This window comes from Thalassophryne amazonica, chromosome 3 (assembly GCF_902500255.1).
Source record: "Thalassophryne amazonica chromosome 3, fThaAma1.1, whole genome shotgun sequence".
NCBI classification, from domain to species: Eukaryota; Metazoa; Chordata; class Actinopteri; order Batrachoidiformes; family Batrachoididae; genus Thalassophryne; species Thalassophryne amazonica.
Window position 1 is genome coordinate 93,234,584 of NC_047105.1, and position 17,816 is coordinate 93,252,399.

The 17,816-nt window shown below is 41.2% G+C and overlaps 1 protein-coding gene across 1 annotated transcript in view; it reads left to right on the forward strand.

The window, feature by feature from the left end:
- Positions 1–8,961: 8,961 nt before the first annotated feature.
- The window catches only part of celf4 (CUGBP, Elav-like family member 4), a 315,229-nt gene continuing 306,374 nt past the window's right edge, over positions 8,962–17,816 (forward strand). The window contains exon 1 of the mRNA XM_034167603.1: positions 8,962–9,776. Within this exon, the coding sequence (XP_034023494.1) occupies positions 9,500–9,776 (277 nt within the window). The 5' untranslated portion in view covers positions 8,962–9,499. The remainder of the gene's footprint in view (positions 9,777–17,816) is intronic.

Genomic DNA, 17,816 nt, shown 5'->3' on the forward strand with positions numbered 1-17,816 from the left:
TCGTGTTAATGTGAATGGTCACGCAAGTGCCATGCGAGCGGTGTTGGATGTTTGTGCGTGTCAGCTGGAATTTAGCTAACACCTGCTGTGAGAGCGTTCAATGGGTTCTCACAGCGCACACCCTGTCTTTCAGCTGCTGGTGTGTGCAAATAGTTGTAGCAACAGGTGTACGAGGTGTAAGAGGCAGCTATGATTTTGCATGTATTGCATACGATTCCTGCTTCATGCACACTTCATGCACAATTCGACCAAATTCGTACTATGTGTGAAGGGGCCCTTAGGCCTCTTTGAATGCAGCACAGCATATATCATAGGAAAACTATGCTTGACTTGTGACCGGGGTTTGGTGGTCTGTGACAGAATTCAACACTGCACCTAGTCACACCTCATTGTAACACCAACATGTCCATGGGCACACAGATGAGTACAAGTGCATATGCTTGTAAACCATGTCAGAGGTTCACTTGCCAATGCTAGTCTTACAATAGCCCAAAAGCGACATACTTTCTCTGCCTTTTGCATTTTAAAGTGTAGCCAGAAAACTATAGAAAAATAAGAGGATTCAGTGGCTGCTCCCCTCTACGCTGTCTGCTGGTTACTACTGCAGACTAACACATTTAAGAACCCTGATTTTTGTGAACTGGAGGATCTCTTAACACAACAGAAGGCATGAGAGTATGAAAATGTGAAGGAAAACAACTTCAGCTCAACAATGGCTTAATTCAATATGTAACCTCACCACTAGATGGCATAACATCATACACATTGCAGCTTTAAGATGCTTTGCCAATCATTTTTTCACATTTAAAGGGTAAAATAGGGCGGTGTGCTTAATATACACACTTAGAGAAAGAGTTTCAAACAAACAACTTAAACCTGTCATATTGAATGGATCATTATCTCTGCTTCACTTAGGAGTCATCAAAGTTGTCTTGCCTCCAGAAGACTTTTGTGTGTGTGCTGCCTGATGAAAGTAAGAATTATCCTTAATCTTGCAGGGAACAGAAATATGTGGTCTTTGAGCTTCCTGCTTTGCTGTAAGATGGAAGAAATCACTTGGATAAGTTACAAAACAAACTGAAGATCAACAGGAAGTCTGAGTACAGCAGAGAACATTTGTCATCTGGATGACTCAATACCTTCGCTGACAAATTTCTCGACATGGCAGAGGCCCTGAAATTGGTGAGGGACTATGAAAATAAAGAAACTTACAGAAAACTTTCTGAAACAACTTGTGGTGTAAACTCCAGTGCAGACAACAAAACCTCACTTCCAGTAGCCTATACCTGGTATTCAACATCAAAGGCTACATGGCAAGATATTTCCCAAAAGGCAAAGGAGCGCCACCAAAATGAAACAATGTGACAAATGCACTTAACTGTGGATCATTTGAAAAGTGAAGGAGATCTGTTACCTCACAAGTTACCTGCCATTCTAGTCAAACCTATCATCAGCCGAGTGGTGGAGGTCAACATAAAGAGTCAACTTGCTCATTTCCTTAAGGCTGTCCTTTTCAACTAGTGGAGTGCGCCCCTCTGGGCGGGGAGGAGTCAGTGCAGTGCCGGGGGGGGGGGGGGCGGGTGTTAGACCGCAGAGAACATGCTTTTTTTTTCCTGTACTAGAATAAAGTGTAATTGCACATCCACTACAGTAGGTGGGAGTGGTGCTCTCATTGTCAGAGTGTGCGCAAGGAATATTGAGGAATCTAGCATAATTTTTTCCCACTCGAAAGCTAAGACGAGGAAATTTGACGAAGCGTATGTAGTGCTTCGCTTCACTGTGACTGCGGTGGGAGACAAGGAAAGACCGGTGTGTTTACTGTGTCTTAAAATGTTGGCAGCGGACAGCATGACACTAAATAAATTAAGGCGTCACTTAAAGACATTACACCCCAAACATGCCGATAAGCCGCTTGAGTTTTTTCCAGCAAAAATGGGCCGAATATTGCCAGCAATCATGCCGCTTTGTGAAGGCTGCTTCAGTAAACCAGCGAGCACTGTTCGCATCATATAAGGTGGTGTACCAAATTGCTCCATGCAGAAAACCCCACACCATAGTAGAGGAGCTGACACTGCCTGCAGCAGGAGACATGGTCTCTGTCATGCTGGATGACGCAAGTGCTGTAGAAATAAAAACTATCACAAAAAATAATAATAATAAAAAAAAATCTGCACAAATTGTTTCATTAATTTTTGTTTTGTCTGTTAAAGTGTTTTATAGATTGCACTCCCGAATTAGTGTTCTGATGAATTAGAATTTATTATTATTTATTGATTTTGTTTAATTTCATTTTTCAGTATCAAATGGCAGTTGGTCAAAAAATGTTGATAGTTTAAATAAGGATTTTTTTTCCAAGCAAAGTGATGCCCTTTAAGTTTTTTTCTGTTACAGACTAAAAACAATGTTAATAAAGTTATTCTTTGTTGTAAGTTTATCTCAATTTCTTTCTTTTTTGTTTTCTTTAATGTTAATAAGGATACAGTGTTATGCAGAGGTGAACTTAGAACAATTTTATGGACAAATTATAGTATTTATAGCACTGCCGTAAGGGGAAAGAAAGAAGCCCAAAAGGTTTGGGATTGTGCTTTGCTACAACAACATGAATTGCAGAGATTCTCCCCTGGAGGCAACAAGATGAAGAAGCGACACGTGAAGACACAAAGGCCAAACAAGTGACAAACTGAATTTTAGCAGAATGATGAAGAACTGGTGATGCAACAGACAAAAGTTATAATAGTTTCTCCTTCCACAGAAGTCCATAAGTCAATTCTGAGTTGTTTTTGTGACTTGATGGCTTCCTTTACTAGTCTCCATCCAGTGTGGCCACTCAACTTTTGAAAACTGCCTACCTGACACAGATTTACCACACAGTACCATACTGTTTATTTTTCATAATGACTGATGCAAATGAAGTCCAAGACATATTCAGTGACCTGGAAATGTTCATATATCCATCCCCTGATTTGTCTCAAAGAAACCTGGCTGTAAAAGTGATTATTTAATCCTTATTTTTAGAAAAAAATGCCCTGTCCCAACTTTTTATGATGTCCGCCAAGGACATAATAAAATAATTGGTGTTTATTTATTCATGTACTTGTCTGACTGTTAACAGGATTATGTCAAAACTACTGCACAGATTTTGATTAAAATTTTCACCACTTATAGATATTAGGCCATGGGAGTAATTTTTGGAGTAATTTTTTCAGTAATTTTTGGAGGTGATCCAGATATGGATACAGATTCTGGATCAAGATTTCCCTTTATGTAGGCTTTGAAGGATTACTTCAATTTCAATTCAATTTAATCATATTATAATGCGCAAGATCACAACAAAGGCTGTCTCAAGGTGCCTCACACAGAACAATTCAATATAAAAATTGAATAAATAATTAAGAAATTAACAAAAAATCAAATACATAATTAAAAACAGAAATAAAAGAATAAAACTGAAAAAAAAACTATTCATAAGAAAGAGAATAAAAATGGGGTTTAACTCTTGACTTAAAAATGTCCATGGACTTCGACTGCCTCATGGTCGCAGGAAAACTGTTCCATACTTCAAATACTTCAAAACTACTTCACGGATTCTCACCAAATTTGCACCACAGATAAATATTAGAGCATGAAAGACTCCACTGTATTTTGGAGGTGGTACGGATCCACATTGGTGGATGTCAGAATTCTCAGATTGCTCTTGTTTTACAGTAAATGTGTAGCAGGCCTAAAATGCAATAATGGATTTTAATTTAATTAAAAAAAAATTAAATGAAGATGGCCGCACAAAATATGAAGTCATGCATTTTTACATGTCGTCCCCACCTTTCTGATTTGGGTTTGTAGATTGCATCAGTGTGTAACATCTTTATCGGGTAGAGATTCTTATTCCAGAGAACAAATATGAAATTGTTTGATAGACCAGGTGCTTTGCTTCCAGCATGCCTGAGCAATGGGGACAAATGATTTGCAAGACCACCAGATATAATTGAGTGTACCCACATGGATTGAAATAAGTACCATTCGGGGAGGGAAAAGACACACTGTTTTACGTCTTACTCCTTAATTGCGTGTTATTATTATCAGTCTGATGGGCTCAGTCACGGAAGCTGTTTCACTCCCACTGAGGCTGAAAACATTACAGACTAGCTCACAGGTAGACAGACTGTGAGGGAGCCATTGTAGAGCCACACCTTACATAATCATTACAGCAGTACCTGCTGAACATAATTACTTTGATTTGTGCCCTCCCATTTCTGCCTTATATTAAAAGATATTGCTGGAGGTAAGTCAGGCGTGAGCGCAGACGAAGGCTGTCGTGTGAAGCGTGGCCCCAGGGGAAAGCTTGGAGAGCAGAGCATGGTGTCATGCCAAAGTAAAGTCCTCCCCACCCACCCCCATCCCCCGCCCCACTGCATCGGCCCGGTCATGCCGTGAGAATGCATTGACATTACTGGGCCATTTAGCTGGCTGAAGAGTAGAAAGAAGGCAGAGCACGTCGCTTTTTGTTATTTAATGGTTGGTTAATGTCTAAGCGGAGGAGGTACACCTCACAGCCAAAAATGAAAACACATAGGTCAACATTATGGGCTGAGGATGCTGTCTCGAAGCTGCACGCTCTGATTGAAAAAAACTGAACAATAACTGGAGCACAAATTAATTTGGCAGATAATTGGAGAATGGGTCAGTGGCCTGTGCTTCACATTTACCCTTTTGCGTAACTTAATTATAATGTTTAACAAATATAAAGGAGCAGTTTACTGCTTTCTTTTGGACACCCCGCAGCAAGCTCCTCTGGATTTGAGGTATTTGCTTGTTGTAAATGAAAGTGTATACGAAGCTTTGTTTCATATTTAATACAAGCTGATTTTTTTTTAAATGATGATACTCCAATTAATGGACACTATTCCTACCTACTACCCAGCTGTTACTGTAGTACATAATAGAAGTAAGTGAGTGAGGGACACAAGTGGAATATACTACACTGCTGCTATCTTACCTGTCCTTTGATCCAGATGTTGACACATGACGTATATGTGCATACCTATGGGAAATTTCTATTTTGGAGCTGCAGACTTTTTTATATAGTTCCTGATGTATATTTGTACAATGCCACAGTAGCCTTGACACCACTCCTGTTTTCATGCACAGTGCATCCAGAAAGTATTCACAGCAATTCTCTTTTTCCACATTTTCTTATGTTATAGCCTTATTCTAAAATGGAGGAAATTCACTTTTTCCCTCAAAATTCTACTCACAACACACCATAATGACAACATGAAAATTTTATTTATTTTTTTATTTCAATTTTTTATTTATTAAAAGGTAAATAAATAGTAAATGGACTGCATTTATATAGCACTTTCCATCTGCATCAGACGCTCAAAGCGCTTTGCACATCAATGCCTCACATTCACCCCGATGTCATGCTGCTGTTATGTAAGATGCCCACTACACACCGGGAGAAGCTAGGGGATTAAGGACCTTGCCCAAGGGCCCTTAGTGATTTTCCAGTCAGGCTGGGATTTGAAAAGGCTGGTCTTAAGCCCAACCCTTAACCACTAGACCATCACCTCCCCTAATTAATTCTAATTAGAGAGGTATATTTATAATAATTATAATGATTATAAATGTAATAATTATTAAAAACTAAGAAATCACATATAGATAAGTATTCACAACCTTCGATCAATACTTTGTTGATGCACCTTTGGCAGCAATTACAGCCTCAAGTCTTCGTGAATATGATGCCACAAGCTTGGTGCACCTATCTTTGGGCACTTTGGCCATTTTCTCTTTGCAGCACCTGGCTGTGTGCTTAGGGTCATTCTCCTGCCGAAAGAAGAGACGTCGCCCCAATCTGAGGTCGCTCTGGAGCAGGTTTTCATGTACATTGCCGTATTCATCTTTCCCTCAATCCTGACTAGTCTCTCAGTACCTGCCACTGAAAAACATCCCCACAGCATGATGCTGCAACCACCATGCTTCACTGTAGGGATGGTGCCTGGTTTCCTCCAAACAAGGACACCTGGCATTCACACAAAGGAGTTCAATCTTTGTCTCATCAGACCAGAGAAGTTAGTTTCTCATGGTCTGAGAGCCCTTCAAGTGCCTTTTGGTAAACTCCAGGCCGGCTGCCATGTGCATTTTACTAAGGAGTGGCTTCCATCTGGCCAAACTACCATACAGGCCTGATTGGTGGATTGTTGCAAAGATGATTGTCCTCCTCGAAGGTTCTTCTCTCTCCACAGAGGAATGCTGGAGCTCTAACAGAGTGACCATCAGGTTCTTGGTCACCTCCCTGAACAAGAACCGATGATCGGCCCGTCTACCCTGATCGCCCAGTTGAGATGGGCGGGCAACTCTAGGAAGAGTCCTGGTGGATCAGAACTTTGTCCATTTATGGATGATGGAGTCAATGTGCTCAATGGGACCTTCAAAGCATCAGGAATGTTTCTGCACCCTTCCCCAGATTTGTACCTTGAGACAATCCTGTCTTGGAGGCCTACAAACAATTCCTTTGACTTCATGTTTGGTTTGTGCTCTGACCTGCACTGTCAACTGTGGGACCTTATATGTAGACAGGTCTGTGCCTTTCCAAATCATGTCCAGTCAACTGAATTTACCCTGGGTGGACTCCAGTTAAGCTGTAGAAACATCTCAAGGATGATCAGTAGAAAAAGGATGCAACTGAGATCAATTTTGAGTTTCATGGCAGAGACAGTGAATACTTCTGTACATGTGATTTCTTAGTTGTTGGTTTTTTGTTTGTTTTGTTTTGTTTTGTTTTGTTTTTTTCAATAAATTTGCAAAAATATCAAAAAAATCTTTTTCCACATTGCCATTATAGGGTATATTGTGAAAAAAAATACTGAGTTAAAAAAATTATCTCATCCATTTTGGAATAAGGCTGTAACATAAAACAAATGTGGAAAAAGTGAAGCGCTGTGAATACTTTCTGAAAATACAGGGGGCCATTCTTTGACATCCTCTCTTTGTCACAGAGGGCTGACATACTTCTGACTGTCCTCTATCAGAAGGAGGAGGTAATGTTCAGTTACAAATACACTCTCAAAGGTATACACTCTGTACAGCACTTCTAGTTTGAAGTAATTTCATCGATAATATTTCAGTTCCACATTATGAAGCTTATAAGACCAAAAAATAAGGGCTAAACATAGTCTTATTTTTGAAGAATAAGCACAACATGATGTCCATGGACTTGCTGCACAACAAAAACCATATTAAATTCATAAAGCAACACTGTTTTACACATATTTCAGGAATGCTCCCTTCAGTTCCCTTTTCTCTTCTGCCTCCTTTTGTAGCACTGAATATGTTGTGGTCAAACTTTTGGTTTTTTTTTTTAGCAGTGACAAGTTAGTTGGATTTTCTGTGTTAATTAAAAATTGTCTGGGGGTGGTGGCCAAGTGGTTAATGTACTTGGTTTCAGTGCAGAAGGTTCCTGGTTCAAACCCCACCCCTGCCACATTTCTCCAAGTAATGTGTTGTTGTGTCAGGAAGGGCATCCGGTGTAAAACATGTGCCAAATCCAGACATGGGGTCAAATACTTTGTATTGTATTTAAATACAAATACTTTAGATTTTTGAATTCCAAATACAAATACAAATGCTTTGTACTTTTTCAAATACAAATACAAATACTTTATATTTTGAGTATTTCAAATACAAATACTTTCTATGAACTATAAACAACAAATCAACACAAAAACCGATAAACCAGTGACAATTTCTTGTGAAAATAGCATGACCAAATACTATTGATAAGTAAGGGATTGAATGTTTTATCACAAATTCACTATTATAATATCACAGGCAATAATCAAACTATCACAATATATATTCTGTTTCCATCAATATTGCATCATTTTGTATCCACCATATCACAAAACAATAATAAAATGTCATATCTTCTCATCTCAGCATATTGTATTATTGTATCTCAATCACAATAACACGGAGCTTATAGTTTTCTGGTGTGTCTCAACACGGTGTCACAGAGATTCCCAAGTTTGAAAAGTATTTGAAAAAGTATTTGTAAAAGTATTTGGAAATATTTGGGATCGACGATGTATTTGAAATACAAATACAAATACTTTGAATTCAAAATCAGAAAATACAAATACAAATAATCCGAAAAAAAAAAAAAAAAAAAAATATATATATATATATATATATATATATATATATATATATATGCAAAATATTTTCCTAACCTGGTGCATGTTAATGTGAATGGCTGTGCTTCTCATCAATTTGTCCCTTCTTTCCATGTGTCCCCACCGCACGCCACTCGGCGGTGCTCACAGACTTTTCATTTTTTGGGAGGTGGGGTGGGGGGGGGGGGGGGGGGGTTGGAGTGGTCATATCACCTCACACGGATGTCTTTGGAAATGGCAGAGGAATGTAAATACACGTCGCCTCTTCCGCGTAAAGCTCCTGTTGGTTGTACTGTGCGCCGTGCGTCGGTGCGCTTTTCCATTCCGCTGCATTTCAGCACCACGGAGCTGTCCGGCAGCAACCGGCGCTGTTGGTCGGGGAGGAAAGACATGCTCCGAAATATGATTAAAAACAAACCGTCTAAGAACAATTCCGCCTCATGTTTTGTTGTTTGTTTGTTTGTTTTATATATTGTATTTTTTTTTACTTTATTTTACAAATGAACTCAGCCGTCCTTCACATTAAATGTGAGCACTGAGCGCGCACCGAAATAAATGAACGACTTGGTGAGCGTGTGGTTATTTTGCAGTGAGGAGGAGCACAAAGGACCGTATTCTCTATATTTCTCTATTTATAGACCCTCTCCCCTTGATGGAATGTACCACTCGGTGTTCGCATAAGAAACAGGGGGGCAGAACAGCCTGGGTTTGACATATGCCGAGTTCACAGCGCCCCCCCCCCCTTTATTAAAACCTCCCCACATTACCGACCGGGATTGAGCCAGTCCTGTCCGTTTGAACCGAGAAGACACCCATACCGAGTCTTCAATGCTTAAAAAATAAAAGGCTGCCAAGAAGATGGGACAGGGGGACGTGGGTGTAAATAGACAGTGAACGCTGTTGGTCTCTCTCTCTCTCTCTCTCTCTCTCTCTCTCCCTCTCTCTCCCCCCTCTTTTTCTCACTGTCTCTCTTTTATGAAATCAATGAACGAGTTATTGGGTAGGACATAAATATAAGGAATCAAAGCCTCCACCGGGACCAACGGCACCGCGCGCTTTTGATGTGCGTCTTCGCCAAACGCTACATGTGTTTTCACATCCATGTAAATGCTGGCTTTTATAGATCGGGAGCGGAATCGGCTCTAGCGCGACTCGGACTCAAATTTTGATCGACTTGAAGCAGCTTTTTTCTTCTTTCTTTCTTTTTTTTTAAACCTCCCTTCATCGTCAGCCACCAAACGGCCGCCACCATCATCCGCTACTGTTGCGCCCACCACCATCATCATCATCATCATCATCATCCCAACTCACTGGCCGGTCCGAAGATGGCAACTTTGACCAACGGGCAGGTGGACGGCACGGTGCACGGTGTTGGTGTGGTGTCCGCCAGCACGAACGGGCTCGTGAACGGATTAAGCCACAGCCACAGCCCGGCGGGCTGCCCAGCCACCATCCCCATGAAGGACCACGATGCCATCAAACTCTTCATCGGGCAGATCCCCCGTAACCTGGACGAGAAGGACCTCCGGCCCCTCTTCGAGGAGTTCGGCAAAATCTACGAGCTCACAGTGCTCAAGGATCGTTTCACGGGCATGCACAAAGGTGGGTAAAGCTCCCCGACACACAAAAAGGACCCAAAAAAAGTGGATTTCCTTTCTTTTCTGTGCGCAAATTCTTTATGACGGAGGAGCAAAAACTGCATATTTATTGGCAAATGATGCAAATTTAAACAAGAATGACTTCATGTTCTCATGGAGATTTATGGAACTAAAAAGCTGAGTTTTTAATATCTTTATTATTTATTTATTTATTGTGCAAACGTCAGTGTCACGAATCAGGAGTCACGACAGCGTGAATTTATGTAGGCAGATTTTTTTTTTGTTTGTTTTTGTTTTTGTTTTTTTTAACAGGAGCAGCAGCGCGCACGGGACTATTCCTCGGAAATAGTCCCAGCTCGGTTGTAAACGTGCTTTCATTCAGCGCCGTGCTGAACCCGGACCATTAACCTCACGTTTGCACGTTGCGGGCGCGCGGTACCTGTGCGTTTGAATGCCCGTAGCACCGTGCGTGCATGCACCCGATGGCTCCGGGATACTGGCGGGGGCGTGCGTGCGCGCGTGTGTGTGCGTGTGTGTGTGTGTGTGTGTGTGTGTGTGTGTGTGTGTGTGTGTGTGTGTGTGTGTGTGTGTGTGTGTGTGTGTGTGTGTTGGAGAGGGGCAATATTACGCGCGTACGCGCAATGACTCAAGTCATATAGAAAGCTGTCAGTTTCGACAGCAGTAAGGTTTTTCTGTCAGACAACTAGTGAGCTTTGTTTTTTGTTTGTTTGTTTGTTTGTTTTAAATACCATGCACACTCCAGTTAAATATATTTTCTTTCTCCAAGGTTTTTTTTTCCTTTGTGCAACTGATACTGAGTAGTGAAAAGAGTGTCCCAAACCTCGTACTTTTTGGTGTATCAATGACTTATTTTCTCCAAATCACCATCTAATGAGAGGTCACTAATTCACCCAGAGCAGGGCATCCGTGACTCCCAGGGGGAAAGTAGATTAGGAGTGAGCTGTTGCCTTTCCCTTTGCCTCATGTAAACAATACCTGCACCATGTGTCAAGATATAATTATGATATACAAGTAATTCCATGTTGGGGGGTGGCGGGGGGCTGTCAGTAGACATGCGGGATACTGGAGAGGTAGAAAAGGGGGGTTATCTTTTTTTAATAGCCCAGCAATAGTTGTGAGTTTCTGCTGGAAGGTTAATCATCAGTGACCCTCAGATCTATAGGCATGGCTCGCCAGCTGATTCCACGAAATGCCTGCTCACTGCGATATACGGCCCTGCTCCCTGGGCCGGGCCCTTGCTTTCATTACAGATCCCCCGCTGCGCTCATATTTTAACTAGCTGGAGGCACTGGAGCTGCTCCCCGACTCAGTGGCTCACTGCAAGCTGTTTGAAGGCCCCAGTCCCTCCGCAGACTCCTAAAACCTTCTTGTGGTTTCCACATAAAATTCCCAAATTGGCCATTTAAAAATAAAAATTCCACAAATTACAGGCAAAATGACTGTGAAGGCTGCAGCTGTGCTTATGAAAATACACACATGAGTTGTCACAGCAAGTGTTTTTGGCAAGAATTAATTCATGAGAAATTTAAAAATATTTTGAAAAGGAACAAGCACATTTTTATCACCTGTCGACACTAATTTCATTTACAGATATGCTCCCTGTAGGTGGAGTGCATATGTCTTATAAAGGCATATTAAAAAGAAAAACATAGACACTCATCAGTGGAAACATTGCTTCAAGAAATTGTGATCATCCTTTTTTGCATTTCCAACTATTGCCACCTACTTTTTGCTTATATATAGCACTTGGAAATACTTTAAAGGGGTCATATTGTGCAAAAACTGTTTATACAGTTACATACAATCAGAGTTCCGTATTGTAAAAATCCCCATAATCTGACAATTAAATCACTGAGCACGGAGAAATTCACCTGCTGCAAGCAGATCTGACAAACATCTCTGATTGAGGGGAACTCTGATGGCTTTGTGAGACATGAGCCAGCAAGCGCTCTGTGCAACTACTGGACTGGGCGGAGCTACTTGGCTGCAACAACTGAAGCAACTATCTGCCCCCCAAAACATGGACTGTGCTCACAGTGACAACACTGCTGCTTTGTTTTTGTTGGCTTCACAAATACCCATAGCGAGTCTTCAGTGTGTTACATCTATTTAAGTGCAGGATCTATAGGTACAAGTATGTTATAGGCACATGCTTCTGCTAGAAAATTCAATTCATATTGTATGCTTCCTGTAATCATTATAATGAAGGTTACAATTTACAAACTTGTGTGTGATGAATGTGATACATGAGGGTAGCTGTCAAATCCAGTGGATTGTTCCTTCACTTCTTGATATGTAGGATGGAAACAGTTTAGATTCTGTTGGTCTGACTGCAGTAAGCTTCATGTTTGCCTTTATTGGGCACCATCTGCCGCACACAGCTGAGTACCAGTAGTGCCGCTACTTGGTCAGAAATACATACTGTGTGGGGCATACATGCTGCGCTAGCAGTAGTTGGTCAGGCCCATATATCACCCCTATTATCACTCTGTATTTCCAGTATATATTCCATCCTCTCACGGCACATGAGGAAAGGGTTATGGTTGGGTTCAACCTCATGATAGTTAGCATCCAACAACCATATTACTTTGAGTGTTAAACTACACACCCCGTTCGTGATTTTATCCAAACTGCTATATGTTTATCAGGCAGGCCTACCTGAACCCTTGAATGGTAACACGGTAAATGGACTGCATTTATATAGCTCTTTTCCATCTGCATCAGACGCTCAAAGCACTTTATAAATAATGTCTCACATTCACCCCGAAGTGAGGGTGCTGCCATGCAAGGTGCTCACTACACATTGGGAGCAATAGGGGATTAAAGACTTTGCCCAAGGGCCCTTAGTGATTTTCCAGTCAGGCTGGGATTTGAACCGAGGATCTTCTGGTCTCAAGCCCAACGCCTTCACCACTAGACCATCACCTCCCCTTGAGAACATATTTTGCATTTTGAGAAAGGCTGATGGGTGATGAAATGCACTCAACTTTATAGAGGAAGCAATTTGGAGATTAAGGAGTTTGCCAAAGAGCCCATGGTAATTTTCATGTCTGACCAGCACAGTCTCACATTTTTTTTCCGTGCCCCTGTCACGAAAAGCACCCCATTTTCATGACACAATGTTTTTCATTTTGCTACATATAATCCTCCCCTTCTCCTAACTTTAACCATAACCATAGCATAAGTGTGTCCCCTCTCCTAAACCTAACCATAACCCCCAATACCCCCCATCATCCCATATTTTGTGCCCCTGTCACGAAATGAAATTGTGCACAATACCACCACAAACTGTCGTGAGACTGGATTGGTCTGACAAGGAATTGAACTGAGAATCCTCTGGTCTGGATTCTGCCACTTTCACACCAACTGGGACGGAGGAAGAGAAACAAACCATAATAATATCTCAAGGAACACCTCCTTCCCATTTAAAGCAACAGGCAGAGTAGCGGGTCATTTCTTAAAACCTTGAAAACTGCACACAGTAAATTTTGCAGAGTCAAATATACTCTGCCAGGATAACATTTGGTCCCAGTCCAAATAGAGTTAAATACACTGTATTACAGAGTGAAATCAGCTCTACCTTCTTGTCAAATCAAGTTTTTTCCAACTCCAATAAGAGTCATTCACAGCATGATAGAGTTGATTTTACACTGTGATAAAAATAATTTAGCACTGTAATAGAGTATATTTAATACCTTATTTTAAAACACTCAGTAATCTATATTGCTGTTTAAACATTGTATAATATAGTTCCTTTAACTTAACAGTGGCATTTTTTTAAATTGCCTACAATTAGATATGCTGCAGACCTGTTTTCTTGTGAATTACCGGCTCTTTGTCCCAGTTTTCATTTCAATGTCTAGCTGTACAGTATAAATATTAAAACCGAGGCTGTGGCATCTCATGATGGAAAATATTTCACAAATTCTGTTTTTCGACATCCATAAAACTGTTTTTCTTGCTTATCCTTTCTATCTCTCCATCACCTCTGAGTGTGTTGTTTTCCCTTTTGTGCTTTCACTTATTTACGTGACAGTTCTTCATGTTCCTCAACAGTTGTGATAGCACTCAGCTTTGTGCAGCCTGCAGATTGCATCCTGTGATTTTCTTTGCAATTTTCTTCTACCTCTGTTTTCTAAATGGACCATGCTTGGTAACTGTCATTGCTAACTATGTAAAGCCTCGTCTGGGGAAACTGTTGCGTTCATTTTCCTTTAAGCGAAAGAGCACTTTCACAGAAAATAAACACAGTTTCAGATAATATGGAGCTATTTTTTTGCTTAGGCAGGTAATAAAAGGCCTTCTACTGTACATCAACAAGCCCAAAGAAGCAGCCTCCTTTATGGTAATGCTACCTCGGAAGAAAAAGACCCTATTATAGCCATTGTCAGCCCTGCCTGTGCTACAGCTGCCATAACCTTATCCATAATGACCACATGTACATATCACTCATAATCTAGTCTTTAGGATTTTGTTCCCTTGGAATGGGGAGGGACAGGCAGCATGGGACACATTGGGACAGGGGTCTGCAGAGAAAGTGGTAGAGCAGGGACGCAGTACACGCTCACATTCTCCCAATGATTTTATTTCTCTCCCCTCTGCGACCAAGCCATGCTAATAGATGCTATTTATAACGGTCACTGGCTGCTGCTGTTGCTGCTGCTGCTCCTGAGCTCCTACGGGCTGAGAGGAACATCGAGCACAAAGAGCGAGCCTTTTCTTTCCTTTCTTTGGCAGTGCAGCAAGGGAGAAGGAGCTCTACTCCAGAGGAGAAGGTGTAGATTTGACCGCTAATGTTATTCGTCAACCTGATTTTGTGAAATCCTTGCCAGAGCAGTTGAGCCAGGATGATACGGGGTAGACGTTGACTAAATCAAGGTGTTAACTGTTGTTTTTCAAGCGGCCCAAACCAAACATTTATTGCCCAGATCTTCCCATTTCCACGGAAATGAAAGCGTCACCCAGTTTGTTTTACTTCTGTTGTTACATTCAGCTGTAATTTAATCTGTGTAATATATTCGTCCTTTGCCAGACTAAGTACATTAGCAACAGCTCTTTCCGCAGACGTACACAAAGTAGTTTAAATGCCTCACTGTTGCTCAAAGGCAGTGCAGGTGATGAAACTTCATTTGCCCTCAGTTCCATCTTACAGGGTTTCAGTCCATGTCACCTCTTTTGAAAAGTTGATAGACTTTACTGTGTGTGAAGAACTGTGCAGATTAATGGCTGCACAGTGTGTATTATTATCCAATTACATATCAGTGTTTCAGAACAGAATTCATGATCATTTCAGGTCAGTTTGAAATCAAACATGTGGGGATAGTGTTTAATGGCCACACAGTAATCATGTATGAATTCATCCATCCTGCAGATGGCTGATGCTACAAATGGGGAGGTTCATAAAGGGAGTTACGGTTCCCTCTCAAGTGCCTGTGGTTTGACATTTTTGTTTCAAATCTGACAACAAACCAGGTTCAGATGGGATCATTGTACTTATCATGTTTAGTAAAGTAAAAGAGTCACGGTGCCAGATACATGAAACGACTGTGCTGTGTTTTATTGCCAGCAATTAGGTATTACAGGTTGGCATGTACCCTCATCATGAAAAGATTAAAACCGAATTTGGCTTCGAACAAGCAGAGAAAAAAGCTCGGTGTTTTTTTTTTTTTTTTTGTCCTGCAGGTCTGCGTTACTGCAGCATGTATTCCGACCATACAGTTTCACTCCAGTTGCATCATCCTCTCTGTGGGATCCTTCTTTCCCCTCCTCTCACATTTGATTTGAGACGAGTGTGTACGTGAATGCGTATGTGTATTTTGGGTGTGTGTGTGTGCGTGCATATGCATGTACGCACACACACGCACACTCCTGGCTCAGGATACTCTCTTCGTCTTTGCTTGGAATACACACTTGGGGGCCTCACATGGTGCCTTTTTTTCCTCCCCGTGAAGACACGTCGCAGTCGATGTTGAGTGTTTTGTCCAAACAAAAGGCAACATCTGCCCCAGACGAGGTCGCTTCTGTCCAAAGTACATCTGACCACCAGCTCCGCCCCCACTATCCCGCAACACTGCCTGCCAAGCAACAAGGGGTGGGGTGGGGGGGCGAGGGGTGGAAACGACGCAGGGACTACAGTGAGCTTAATTTGTCAGGAGAACCGTTGTCAAGGCAGCGCTGCCTCTGTTTTCCAATATCATTGGAGGGGACTGTCAGATGGGAGCTGGCTGATGGCCGAGCGGGGAGCCAGTTAGTCACAATGAGAGATGACTGCATGAAACAAACTGAAGGAGTGTTCCTGGAGCGCCTGTAAGGATTAGCATGCTAACAGCGGGATTGGAGTCATGAGGCCTGTCAGGAAGGTGGAGCTCTTTGGCTTCTCTGACCTCAGCGGTGCTCTCATTAAAACCAGTGACCTTTACACACACACACAGAGAGAGAGAGAGAGAGAGAGAGAGAGAGAGAGAGAGAGAGAGAGAGAGAGAGAGAGAGAGAAAGTGAATGATTGAGGAGATAATATAAAAGCGGCGCTTCTCACCTCCTAATAATTGATAATAAGAAAGTATGAGGAATTTCTATTTTACTGACTTGATTGTGCATATTGTACCATCCAGAGTCCAGGAACTACTCCCAGCTACAGACTTTGATCCCGCTTGCTGTTTCCAGCACTGTGTGATCCAGAATTCAATTCAATTCAATTCAGTTTTATTTATATAGCGCCAAATCACAACAAACAGTTGCCCCAAGGCGCTTTATATTGTAAGGCAAGGCCATACAATAATTACGTAAAAACCCCAACGGTCAAAACGACCCCCTGTGAGCAAGCACTTGGCGACAGTGGGAAGGAAAAACTCCCTTTTAACAGGAAGAAACCTCCAGCAGAACCAGGCTCAGGGAGGGGCAGTCTTCTGCTGGGACTGGTTGGGGCTGAGGGAGAGAACCAGGAAAAAGACATGCTGTGGAGGGGAGCAGAGATCAATCACTAATGATTAAATGCAGAGTGGTGCATACAGAGCAAAAAGAGAAAGAAACAGTCAGTGCATTATGGGAACCCCCCAGCAGTCTAAGTCTATAGCAGCATAACTAAGGGATGGTTCAGGGTCACCTGATCCAGCCCTAACGATAAGCTTTAATTCATGTAACATTGGAGAAATATCATCCTGTCCTGCAGATGATCATCACTTTCACTGATGTTTCACTGACAGACATATTAATAGGTATGAAATAGCTGTTTGATCTCAGGTCGTAAATGCTACCAATTAAGTAGGTACAGCAAAACACAGTTGTGGCACAGCTGTAAATCACATGACTGTTTTTATAGTCGCTAGTTCGCTGATGCAATAAACACAAGTACAGGTTCATGACAACAACAGAGCTGTGTGGTTTAATGTGATGACATTAAAAAAGAATGTACACTCAACGAGCGCAGACCTTCACTCATTGCCAACGATTATTCTGAACTTTTAAACTTGGGTCAAAGGGTCTTTGTGACATCATAAGGCAGGGTATGAGTGCAACCAAACAGTGTTTTGTGGTGTTGACGTTGTTTTTCTGAAATGGTTGGAAAGAGGACAATATTTTAGAATTTTAAAATGATGAAAGAAAAACCCACAATCATGAAGAAATTTATTTAAAACCATATCACAATATTTAAAAAGAAATTTAAAAATTATGTTGCAATGCTAAATAAAGAAATACAGAAAACTATTGCAGAGCATTAAACTAGAGATTATTTCACAATGTTCAGAGAAAGAGGTAAAAAAAAAAATTTTTAAAATCTTTAAACAGAAGATAAAAATTAAAATGTCTTCATATTAAATGGATAAAAGAAAAACAATCTGAATGTTACAAAAGAGATTAAAAATAAATGTCACATTGTCAAAGAAAGCAATGAAAGAAAAATGCAATTGATTTAAAACCATGTTAAAGAGAAGAAAGACAAGCATGTCAATGTCAAAGACATTAATAAAAATGTATTGTTTTAGAATGTTCCATGAAGAGATTAAAGAAAAAAATGATCCCACAA